We start from the raw sequence: 13409 nt of genomic DNA, 5'->3' as shown, positions 1-13409 counted from the left end.
AAAATTGAAAGCAGAGGCTAGAAAGATGGTTAGATCCAGACTCCCATTTAACAACAATGCATGCCATCACAAGATATCAACTTGTTTTTATTCTTCCTTGCAAAGTTCAGAAAAAACGCCCAGACATTTCTTTATAAAAAGGAACTTTAAAGCACGCTCTGCATACCAAATCTTTTTGATTCCTACAGTTAACTCAGTAGTGTTCGTACTATTTAATGGACTTCCCTCCCCAAATGGATTAACTGATGGAAAAAAATACAGTGCAAGAGTCCTCTGCATGTGAAGAAAGTCTAACTACTTTACAATAACCGACCTCTATTCTGCTAGCTGAATTTGTATCCCACTACCCTGTCTCCTTTAAAACAACTTATTTATTTTAGCTTTTCAAAATCATCTTGTGAAAAAGTGCAGTGCCTCTAATCTCTGCCAAGCGCAGACCAAGGAGATCTCAACCTGCAAGAGTATTCCTCCTTTGGATGAAGAGTTGTTAACCATCCCTTTATGAAAATCCCTGCAAACACTGCACAGTGGACCAGCCCATAAGTGAGGATGCAGTTAAAGCAGTAGGGGCTAAGATCCGAAGAGATCTGCCCCCACATCTAGTACAAAGCCTGCAGTTGTTCAGTCTGTCTTAAATTCCACTAACAGGAACTCGCATCAATATCACAAGGTAAGGCTTAGTAGCTCTCTTCTCTTAAGCATTACCTTCGCCATTTCACAGCAATGTCAAACATATCTCTCCACTGCATCAATCTGGTTTTCCCATTCATTCGAACTTTTGAGTTTGCCCATGTCCGCTGCACAGCTTGCATTACTTCCAACGCAGCCAGCCCCATTGCTGAACAACAAAGAATATATAGAACCAGTCAGTCCACTCACAGACTTTCTATTTTACAGAGGGGAACTGAAGCAGCCAAGTTAAGAGACCCGTTCAAGGGAACAGAAGCAGCTAGTGTTAATGCCGGTAATTAAGACCCAGTAGCTCATGGCTCCCAGTCCAGAGCTAGACCATGATGCCTCAGAAAATATGTACATATTAAGATACAAAGTGTGGTTATCTGTAAATTTTACATCTACACATTTTTGGTTAATACATATCAGATGAATGGAAATGTAAAGAAAAAGGTTTTACAACTGCATATCACTTTAAGAGTATATTTTTAATTAAACCACTACAGCTACATCACTGTAGGTAATGCACCTCCCGTATAACTGGTAGCTAGGTCTACGGAAGAATTCTTCATCGACCTAGTGCTGTCTACATCAGGAGTCAGTTAGCAAAGCTATGTCCTTCAGGGATATGGATTTTGCACACCCGAGACGTCATTATGCCGATATAAGTACCCAGTGTAAAACAACCTTAAATTTATTAGCTCAAAGTGCTATCAAAGCAAGCATTGACATTTTTCATTTCCATTCCCACGTGGAAAGTCCCCTCACATACCTCTGTGTATTCTCTTATTTGGAAGGAATCCTGGCGTCTCATATTGCATCAGTGAACCCAGATGATCAGCCACACATACAAGTTCTTGCACTTCAGGTTTATAGCTTTCAAAATTCTGAAATAGCACATCCCTTGAAGAAAAAAATGTAACGAAGTAAATATCAACCACCATCTTCCATGATGGCTCCTGAAAACAGCTTAAAAACAATCTGTATTTGTGGTGGTCAGTAACACAAGCCCAGAAAAGAATTAAAAGCAGTACCAAAAAAACACACATGTTGTAGATACACACACAAAACAACCCAGGTGAAATTCTGACCCCAATGACGTCAATAGCAAAACTCATTCATCTCAACAGGAACAGTATTTCACCATCAGACTTAATTATTGCAAAAGGCTTTATAGTGAGTCACCTCCTCAGTGTATATTAATCCTGAATTTCATAGGGCTCAGAGCTATGGCATGAAAGAAAACATGAGGAGTAACACAGACTAGGGGTCTGATTCTGTAATTCCTTCTCTAGAACTCCCACTGAAGTCAGTAGATGTTTTGCATGCATAAGAAATGCAGGTTTGAGCCCATACCTACAAAAATGACAAGTTTTTAAGACATGTTGTGTGAAATGACTGTAAAACTGAAGGCTAGTTTTCAAAGAAAGAAAATCTCACGTAGGGAAAAGGTCTACTTACCTGATAGTTAAACTTTTAAATCCTAATCTGATAAAGCCTTTGCTTTGGTGACTGATTACTACCACTCTAGAGGTGGCGTGAAAGACACAATTTCATTCAGTCAGAGTTACAATTAATATATCTAATGTCCGAGAAACTGAGAAATTATACCCTTAAAAAAAATCATCTTAAATACTCAACAGTAAGAAAACTCTAAGCTGAGGTTTCTACACTTAGGATGGATGTCCAGATGGAAGTCTATCCTGAGTTTCTCTAGAACTAAAGTGATCTACACCTCTACTCCAATATAACGTGGTCCTCGGGAGACAAAAAAATCTCACCGTGTTATAGGTGAGACCGCGTTATATTGAGCTTGCTTTGGCCCCCCCGTTCCCTGACCGCCCCCTCCAAAGACCCCCGTCCCTAATCACCCCTAGCAACACAGCTGGGGCCGGGGCGAGGGAAGCACAGCGGGCTGCTCCCGGCCCCCTGCTAATCCCCGGGCCACTCTGGGACTGCGGGGTCCCCAAAAGTCCCCTCCCACAGTTCCTGCCCCCCCGTTAAACATTTGTGATAAATTACTCCACAGATGCCATTTTTTGAAAAAAAATCCTACCAGGAATGCTCTAAATGGTCTGTCTAAAAACCACTCACTTTATATGTGGCTGCAATCCTGGCTGTTCTTCATAGTCTTCTATTAAAAAGGGAAGGTTTTTGGCCCAATGGTCCTTAAAGTTTCCAGGAAGATCTGTATCTACATTATATTCAGTAAGAGGGGTATCAAGATGAGCATGCAAATATCGAGAATATTCTGTGGAGGTAAAGAAAAACAATACAAATAAGTGTTATTTTTGTTCTCGGCCGACAGTTACGTACCCCCAAAGAAGAATTTAAAACAGGAGTATATATTTGTTAAGATATTTAAGATAAATACCTTACTAAATTAATCAGTGTTAAACTTCATCCTAGCTAAATAGTTAAAAGTCTAGGCCAGTTAAGTGGAACCATAGTTACTTTTACTACTAAACCAAGACCCAAGTTTGATTTCTGGTCCTGGCTTTTAACTCTGAACAAACAAGGGCCAAGACACCTATGAAGACAGTTCACTCAACACAGCACTCAGATGAATAAATACATCTTACTTAAAAATAGTTTTCCATAAGTGACTCTTACACTTAGGCAATTTTAGTCCTATGTCAAAGGACATTTTCCCCCCAACCATAACTTACCTCGGAGGTATTTCACTTTTAGGTACTCTGGGCTAGCCTTCTGGCCTGGTAGTGGATCATTTAACATAACCTTGGTCTGAGCTTTTATGCCCTCATAAAACTGCCCCATTGCAACATGACTGAGACCTTTCATATACTGGCATACTTCATTATATGGCTCTAGCTGAAGACATCTCTAGAAGATTAAAGAAATAAGTCAATAAATAAATAAAATATAAACTGGGTATCTTGGAATTGTCTAATATACATTACTAAGCTCTTAAATCACAAGGCCAACACCAGGGAATGGTCTTTTACTTTCAAAAGTTGACAGCAACTGTTTTCCCAATGACTTTAATTTAATTTAATTAATTGCTAGCAAAGATGGAGAAAATATTTTTATCACCATTACACAAAATGTAATAGTGCTGGTGAAACTTGATCTTGATCACACTTTTGGTAACCAAGTGATTTTGTTGAAGCTACACTCACAGCTAAACAGTTTTCAGAACCAGATGAGTGAGGCTAGAAGGAACCCACTGTTGACAAGCATTGGCATAACATGTTATTTCCTAGTGCAAACAGACCCTAAAAATAGGAGACATTTTTCTTAAGATGCAACTTTATACAAATATCCACCATCAGTTCTTCTCTTCCACCAAGCATCATAGCTCTGAAATTCACGCACTGCACTACCATTACCTGACAGTCAATTCTGCACTACATCATGATTGTCTAGCATTATGCTAAAACTATCGGATACTTTAGAATTTGGTACCCCAAAACAAAATTCTCTGACCATATGAATGTATTAAACACTCATGAGTTATCTGCATCTCTTCACACAGCACTTGCTATTTAAACTTAAGCTAGTTTTTAAATACAAGATCTACAAATTGAGTCACAAAACAGGGACACATGGTAATTTGCATAAAGATATACAATGTTCTAAAAAAACAAAGGAAAGTGTGCTTGTTAAGATAGGGAAGTAGGGATTCTTAGACTTGGCTCTGTTCCTTGCTCTGCCAATGACTCATTGTGGGACTTTGGGCAAGTCATTTAACATCTGTGCTTTAGTTTCTGGATCTGCAAAATTAGAATATAATTTATCTACCTCATGGACAGGCATGTGTTTTTACAATTTCAGATGGATCACTCTACACAAAAAAGTGTTAGCTGTTATTGTTCATGATGGAGAAAACTCAAAAGATTCAGATAAGCATCCAAAAATTCAGATGCTTATCTGAACCTTGAGATTACAAAATTGGCTACTTGTCTTATGAGAACAGCCCTCCAACCCCTTATGGAATTTCAAAACTTTGGGTACCACTTCTGACCAGAATATTACTGAATAAAACCAATCTGAGCATTTCAAAACCTTATGAAATACAATTTAAGAGTCTAGTATTAACAATTGGTAAGTCTAGGGGAAAATGTCTCAGTTCCCTCCCATGCCTGAACTGGTTCGTCATTCACTAATTGAAAGACTACAAATCATGCTTACAAAAAACAGAGATTGTATACAGAATTATATTTTACTTGCAATACAGATCTGTCGCATCTTACGCTGGGGTTATGTTCCGCAGTCAGTGCGTAAAGTGAAAATCGTGTATAGTCAAAATTACATTGAGTGTAATGGCGGGCGGAATAGCCCGCACTACAGGTACAGTATCAAAACTGTTATTTTTCTCTGTTTTTGCCGACCGCGTAAAGCTGAAATCGCACATGTTAAATGCACATAAGATGTGACAGACCTATACAAATTTTCATTCATATTCAGAATGTGGAACATATCAAATTACAATTAAAATGAAATACAATAATGTTAAGTATTAGGTCTAATTTAAAAATATAAATCCTTAATTTAGTACACATATTTAAGGTCTACCTGTGCTTACCTTAAAATTCTTCAGTGCCTCATCTAGGCTACCATGATGGTAAAGCATCATTCCCCTGAGCTGTAACGTCTGAACATGATTTTGATTTAGCAACAAAGCCTTCTGGAAGCTCTCTGTGGCAGCATCAAAGTTACCAAGTTCCCTAGGTAATTCCATAAAGTCGTAAGTGAGGAACATAAAAAGCTATGGTGAAAATACAAACCTACCTTTTTACCAAATAAATTTTAATGCAGTGCAAATGAAGATATTAAGAAAAGATATGATATAGCTAGGGCTGATTTTTTTTAAAATCACATTGGGGCAATTTCTTTGAGTAAGGTAAGAGTTCTGCAACTTCTTCAGCAGTGACAACCAAACTGATGTTCACAATTCTTCACTTAAAGGATCTACTCTTGGATACAGAATCCCACTAGACCCTGGATTCACACAATTCTCTGTGGGCATTAACCACTGAACTATGAAACTTTATGCACTTCTTGGATAGTTTTTTCTCAGAATCGACAAGAATGAAAGCCTCCTACAATGAGCACCCTTGAATAAGATACAATTGAAGACGTCCAGCTGATATCCCCCCCTCCAAGCTATTTATAGGATTCAGAAGTGTACGTAAATTGTATGTCTTTCAGAAGCTGCTATTTGAAAAAACATGTGCCAATTTTCAGTTAGTGGTCAAACTGATCATTACATTTAGAATTATTTAATTTCAGAAGTAGATCAAAAGTAGAATCAAAGCACATGCAGTTACCAAGCAGAAGAACTAGTTTATATTTTTAAAGCTGGTTCATTAACTGATTAATGTTCATATTCAAAAGCCTTTTCAAAAGCAGATGATCTGAAAAAAGATACATTCTATTTCAACCACAAGTTATTGAATTTGATGCAGGAGTTACTGGGTGATATTTAAGATTTGTGTTATATAGGTAGTCAGATTAGATCAGTGGTTCTCAAACTTTTGTATTGGTGACTCCTTTCACATACCAAGCCTCTGAATGCACACCCCCCCTTATAAATTAAAAACACTTTTTTTTTTTTAATATTTAAAAATGGGGTTTGGAGTGGAGTCTGACCCCCCCTATGTAATAACCTTGGGACCCCCTGAGGGGTCCCGACCCCCAGTTTGAAAACCCCTGGATTAGATCATCACAATGAACCCCTTCTGTCCTTAAAAATATTCTATGAATTTATGATCTTATCTTTAGCTTAAAAGGTGATCTACAAATAATGTCTGAAAAATGTTGGCTTTGTTTTCCAAATGACGAGAGAGACACATTTTGGCATGTTTTTAATATTTGCTAAACTTTAAATTAGCAGACCTGAATGAGAAATAAAACAACACTCCTGCATACCCATGACTGCCAGCTCCTGTTCAGTTGCATATCCCAACATCCATTTTGCTAACAGTTGCCAAAACCCCCACTGACGGAGCCTGCCTATATTAGAAAATAAAGCAATAGCTGTGCTGAAAAACCTCCTAAAGAATAAAGAGGTTACTTTTCAAGAAGTTAATATCATGTATCTTAATGGATACAGATTTACACATGCACTACTGGGGAAAATAAAACAGGACTTGCCTTACAGGCAGGCTCCAGCACTCAGCCATGGTGGGTATGATGTTACCAGGAAAGTGCATGATTAGATGTGCACCAAGGCACTGGTGATTGCATTGGGTCTGTGCTTGGCAAGAAAGACAAAAGGAGGTAAGTTTGAATTTAATGTGCTGAAATACTACTCTACCATGTCTATTTTGAGACATCCACTACATAAACTTAATAGGCTATTTTTTTTAAAATATGCTATTATAAAGTTGCTTGTGCAATTGTTAATTCTGCCCCCTTCAGCATACAGTCTTTAACTGCATGATAATCATACTTTTTCCCCTGCAGGATCTCTGCCTTTTTTACTCAGTGGACAGGATGAACGGTGCTCAGGGATTTAAGCAAGAGTGCACAATGAAGGAGGCTTTTTTCTGTAGAATCCTTGCCACGTTTGTTACAGAAGTTGGAAGATGTGTAATGAATGAGGCAGGGGACTCTAGGAAGAGAAAGAAGCGTCTCATGGTGAAGACAGTTGAAGGCCATCCTGGAGAACTGGATTCTATCCCTACTCTGCCACAGAGTTCCTATGTGACTCTGAAGAAATCACTTAAATCAAGCTTTTCACAGGTGGTCATTAATTGTGTGTTCCTCATTTTCTGGGTTCCCAACTTGAGGCCCTGGGGTCTGATTTGTAGCAGTGCTAAGCGTTAATAAATGTAAATGAAGTCAATGGGATCTGTTTTATGAACATTTAAAGGGCTATAAAACGTTAAATATTCCAGTGGCACCAACGCTTGCAATTTCCTCACAAGTAACACAATTTTGGCTGGGGGTAGAACCAGCCTCACAATGATGCAAGCAGCTCCATCCCTCTCCTGAATTTCAATCCTGCCTGCTGCAAGGGCCCCCAGACCTTGTTACTAGCTACCTATCTCCTGGGAAACAGCTATAGGAGCAGGCAGATCCCTCTCTGCTCCACTCACATGAGCAGAGAGAAGGAAGAGGGAGAAGTCGACACCATTCTCACAGGAGGGAACACACAGCCCAGCAGTGCAAGGATGCTCTGCTTCCTCCGCCCTGCTGTGAAAGATGGATCATCTTCCCTCTGCTCCTCCCACTTCCCCTCTCTATCCCTGCAACACAAGGACTGGGAAGGGAAAGAGCCCCTGGACCTGCCTCCACTACAGGCAGAGAAGAATCATGAACCTGCAGGAGCAGTAGATGTGGGAGATGGGAGAGGACAGAACTGATGCAAGGGTTGTATAATGAATTGCTGGGGTGGGGGGGGGAGTTGGTCAGATGGAGGGACAATTAATTAGAATTTTGGGATTAGAGAGATGCTGGAAGCTCTGTACCATCAGGGACACAATAAAAGCTCCTGCCGTGGTGGGCAAAATCACCTTACTCAAATCAGGGAGAGCTGGCTATGCTAACTGTCACACCCACACATTGGGCAGAGTGTTAAAACACAACAGATCAAAATCACAACATAACCTTTTTAAAAATAATCTCATGATTTTGGGGGATTTGACTCATGATTTTTGAACCTTTGGGGTTGGCAATACTAAATTCTCTGAAAAAATCAGGCCCTAGGATCCTTAAACTGGGCACCCAAACATAGGAGACATTTGACAATTGTTGCTTCCATTCTCCATGTATAGAACAGGAATAAAAATCCCCACTTCTTCCCTCAAAGGGATGCTGTGAAGATCAATGAATTCATGTCTGTGAAACATCCATACTACAGTGATGAGTGCCACAGAAAACCCATGAGGAATTAATAATTGCATACTCAGTGCAAGGATTAGATGCTGTGGTAAATAAGACATGGGCAAATAACATACTGAATGATAAGGATAAAAGCTTGTGACTAGGTGCACAGTCCATCCTGTGCACAAAATGGGGCAGGGGTCCAGTAGGAAAAAATAGTAGGTGATCATATAATTCAAGACTATATTATAATGTATATTGCCAGGGGGCCAAATTAAGATTAGACAGGCAACAATTTATATTGCAGAAGCATCAATCACATAATGTAGGTGTTTTCCAAACTTAATAGTCCAAAATATGGAAAAAAAACCTGATGGAGTACAGAGGGTTGTGGGGGAAGAGAGGGAATACAATATACAGACATAGTAGTCAGGATGATGACTGGTTTATATATTATTAATTTTTTTTAAATATCTAACCTATCCACAACTGCTTTTCTATCTAGTTATTATCTGTAGATCACCTTTTTAAAGACATATACATTCAAAGACTTAATAAACAAAGTCAAGTTCTCTTCTCATCATTTCAATATCATTATTAAAAGCAAAACTAAAGAATGACCCATTACCTAACTCCTGAATAAGAGTGCAATTTAAATACATTAGGTTTTTCAAAAAGAATTTATTTTGCTGATACTTAGAGCAAAAAACAACAGGTTGGTTTTTAAAAATAATTACTTCCCAGATTTATTGTAAGTATTTAGATTGCAAACACTTAAGGGCAGAGACCCTGTGTTTATATTAATTTATATAGCATTTATCACACTCGTGGCACTATATAATTAAGTCAAAACTTAAACATGCAAAACCCACTCGTTGCTGTCTAAATATTATGATTTCAGAAACCATCTAGCAAGTTCTCATTATGAGAATAAAATATTCAGCTGTGGTTCATAATGTTTACCCCACTTTATACAATATAACTTGGGGATATGTTTCAACTATGGTACTGACAGAAGCCAAAAATCAGGTAAATGAGGGCCCAAGGGGTATGTTTACATGGCAATTGGAAGTGTGATTGCAGCTTGCGTAGATATACTCGTGTTAGCTTTAATATAGCTAGTAAGGCTAAAATAGCAATGAAGACGTGGAGGCATGGACTGTACAAGCTCTCCTGGGTACATGCTTGCATTGCTAGCTCATGCTGGGGCCCCTCAACACCACATCTTCACTGCTATTTTTAGCGGTGCTAGCTAGATTAAAGCTAGCAGGGGTATGCCTACCCAGGCTGCAATCACACCTCTGACTGCAGTGTAGATATACCTTCAGAGACCTGTTTACTTTGGATTTATACTAAAACCTCTTTGCCTTTGTTTTATTTATACTGAGCTCAACCCTAAAGTCCATGCTATCGATAACTAACAATAACGCATCAAAATATAGAGAAACAAATCTGTGATTAAAGACTATTGTGTTATTTTTATTGATATGTAGTGTTGAAAGTGTGGTAGAGGCTTTAAGCCAGTGGTATTAAAAAGCTATTTCTGAATGTGCTTACCTATAGGCCTGTCCCAGACTCTTATATGCATCTATGAAATCAGCTTTCTGCTTCAGGGCTTCTTTGAATGATTCAATAGCTTCCTACATAAAACACAAGTAGGCATCATGATTAGCTGTTATTAATTATCCTTGTCTAAAGTTAAATTCAATAATTTTAAATTTAAAGTAATTCAGTAATTACTAAGGATTTTGTGCTGTTAAGAAAGACCTGTGGAAGGTTTGACCAAGGCATTATACATTACAAAATCCAAAAATGTACAAGTAAAATATTACAGTAATTTGTGCTATAAATCACACAATTAAAAATGCTAGAATCCTTTTTATGCTACAATAAGCTATGGAGTAAGCGACTCTCCCAATACCACATGCAGTGAGGGACAGAACTCTCTTCTACTGAGATTCAGTCCAATGCCTTAACTACAAGGCCAACCTTTCTTCCTCCAGACCCCCGCCTCACTCACAACACCCCTTTTAACTTTTACACACAGACTCACTTCACAGCCCTGGCCCTCTTATTGTTCTGATGTATTCTGCACTACGTTCAAGTGGCTGCAGATTCGTGCTCAAAGCCCTACAGAGGGAATTAATTTCTTGTCTATACTTAAAGTGGTCTGCCAGGATAGATATACCAGTATATTGCCTTCATGGACATGCAGCTTATATTGGCAAAAGAGTTTTTCTGCTGGTATAGTTTAAACTAATTGCCCAAATGGAATAAGTTACATTGGCAAAATAATTTTTTGCTGGTATAACTGCATCTACAGTAGGATTTTTACTGGCAGAGCCATGTCAATTGGAGTTCAAATTACTTTATATGGTCCAGACTTTATTAACCTAAACCTCAGACTCATAGCTCATTAACTAGGACTCATATTAATTCTCTTGATACTTCTTAGTTTAATGCTTTACTAAATGACAAACAGCACAGGTAGGACTTCAGTCAGTCGAAGAACTTAAGGCCCACTAAGCCTTTAGGCAAGGATGGGATTTAAACAAATGAATATATGTGTTGATTTAGAGAACAGGTAAATGACAGAACTGGCAAATTACAGAATTTCAGTTCTAGTTTGAGTGTGTTAAGAATTCAGTTACTGCACTAATTACAATCAAACATCCACTCCAGGATCTAATCTCATCAAGTCTCAAATTAAATCAGGGTGGGTTTAGATCACAATTTGGACAGAAGTGCACCAATGATAACCCAGGGTGCCGCAGGAAGTGGTGGCGGTGATTCAGTAAGTAGCACATTTCTCTCAAGTCAGCACTACACTGGGGATCTAGTTCACTACCAAGGGCCACTGTGCTACTTTCAGATAAGATTTACAAAAAAGACAGGCTGACAATTTCCTGATTTTTGATTGAAAGTTCAGGAACGGGAAAAGTATAGGGGAAAACAAGCAGCAGCTGGGAGATGGGTTGGGAGGGAGGAACCCTGAGAAAAAAGCACCAGCAGCTCCCCGCACTCCAGTAAGTTAGGAACAGATCCAGTATTGCCAACCTCAAACATTCAAAAATCAGAGTCAGACGTCCAAAAATCATGTGATTTTTAGAAAATCCATTTTGTGTGAAGGGGAGTTATTTGCCTTCTGTTTCGAGTCTTTGGAGGCACATGGCTTTTCCCTTCCATAATGTATGCATGAGAGTTTCAGGTTTGGCATGCATTAAATGCATATGTGAAGATCCCCATTGGCTGCCTGGAGGGGACTCCCCTTACCCTCTCCTAATTCATACGGTAAGGAAGCTACCAGTGTTTTCCTCTCCAGTCCCCTTCCTTGTCAATATTCCTAGGCATTCTTTTTCATTTGACAGAAAGAAATTTTGGACTTAACTGGACATATTTTCAGTGTCAGCCCCTGGGTGTCAAGCACTTTTGAAAATCTGTCCCTATTTGACATCATATATTCCATCAGTCACATGCATTCCAGTGAGAATATCTGATATTTACACGGCACATATCTACATGATACATCAGATCTATTTTCAGTGAACCAAGTACCACCACTGGATTTAACAGAGCCTAAAAAGGTTTGGTATAATGATTTATCTCAGTCACGAGAAAAAACAAGGACACCTACAGAATATCTACAACAGCTAGAATATTTTATAGAAATAACTTAATATTAAAGGCATTGTTCTGTAAGTGGATATTTAAAAACAAATTTACCTTCAGAAGTCCTCTATGGAAAAAGGTTAAGCCTTTGTATAGCATAGCTATAGGCTGGTTTTTGTTCAGTTCCAAGGAGCGCTGAAAGTCTTCATGAGCTGTTGCATAGTCCTGTTGGACAAAAATAGCTTTCAGATGACAGAAATTGCTAGATCTAGCTGATCAAGAGGAATACAAACAAACCCTCTTATGGTTACATGTATGTACTTTGCTCCAACGGAGTGATTTCGAGTTCTAAGTTTATACTAATATGCTGACTCAATCTCAATAGTGCTAAGATAAAATGCCTCTTCTTTAGAAGGAACAAAGAAAGCAAATATCCTTAAGAAGGAAAATAGAAAGCATTCAGCTCCAGCACCATTTAAAGCAGCAGAGATAGCCAAATGTCAGTCAGAATGGCCAACTAAAAGGAATGTATAGCACAATTTATTTCCATCTTTCCTCTCACAGCAACTGTTGCAAGAAAAAAAAAATGGGATGAAGTGAATGGAGAAATGGGTTGAAAATAGGCTGAGTTAAGTCAACTGAATAAATTGATTTTACATCATTCCCTTGGGATATCAGCTATTCAATGTGCATACCATTTTTGAGGCAACAATATCTAAACTAACCCGAAGCCGTGTCCTTAAAAATGCCAAAATAATAATACAGTAAAAGCTGTTTTATCTGGCATGTTGGGGGAAAGAGGGTAAGTAAAAAAAAAAAAATACTGATTAAGAGGGAGGGAGTTGGGTGTGGGAGGGGGCTCAGGCCAGAGGGTTGGGGCGCGGGAGGAGGTGCGGGGTGCCGGGTCGGCACTCACCTTGGGTGGCTCTCTGCAAACGGCAACTTGTCCCAGCTGCTCCTAGTTGGAGGCGCAGCAGGCAGCTCTGCGTGCTGCTCCCATCCCGCCCCAAGCGCTAGCTCCACAGCTCCCATTGGCTGAGAACCACGGCCAATGGGAGCTGCAGGGGCAGCACTTGAAGGCAGAGGCAGCGCACAAAGCTGCCTGTCGCGCCTCCGCCTAGGAGGGACAGGTCGCCGCTTGTGGGGAGCTGCCTAAGATGAGTGCCCCGCAGATCTGGCACCTCACATCCCAAACCCCTGCACCCTCCCAAACCCATACTCCCTCCCAGAGCCCACGCCCCCAGCCCCGCACCTAAATTCCCTCCCAGAGCCTGCGCTCCACACTCCCTCCTGTGCCCCAATCCCCTGCCGGCCTCGCACCAACCGTACTATAAACC

The 13409-nt window shown here is 39.5% G+C and overlaps 1 protein-coding gene across 4 annotated transcripts in view; it reads right to left on the bottom strand.

Moving 5' to 3' along the window:
• TTC13 (tetratricopeptide repeat domain 13) overlaps positions 1–13409 on the bottom strand; it is an 82580-nt gene that overhangs the window by 28683 nt on the left and 40488 nt on the right. For all 4 annotated transcript variants that reach the window (XM_045009912.1, XM_045009910.1, XM_045009911.1 and 1 more), the window contains exons 8-14: positions 12187–12297; positions 10021–10103; positions 5219–5360; positions 3342–3516; positions 2767–2923; positions 1445–1575; positions 706–838 (exon numbers count right to left, since the gene is read on the bottom strand). In XM_045009912.1, the coding sequence (XP_044865847.1) occupies positions 706–838; positions 1445–1575; positions 2767–2923; positions 3342–3516; positions 5219–5360; positions 10021–10103; positions 12187–12297 (932 nt within the window). The remainder of the gene's footprint in view (positions 1–705; positions 839–1444; positions 1576–2766; positions 2924–3341; positions 3517–5218; positions 5361–10020; positions 10104–12186; positions 12298–13409) is intronic.

The sequence above is a fragment of the Mauremys mutica genome, chromosome 3, assembly GCF_020497125.1.
Source record: "Mauremys mutica isolate MM-2020 ecotype Southern chromosome 3, ASM2049712v1, whole genome shotgun sequence".
Classification (NCBI taxonomy): Eukaryota; Metazoa; Chordata; order Testudines; family Geoemydidae; genus Mauremys; species Mauremys mutica.
The sequence above is the reverse complement of the archived record's forward strand: the minus strand, read 5'-3'. Positions and strand labels throughout refer to the sequence as shown.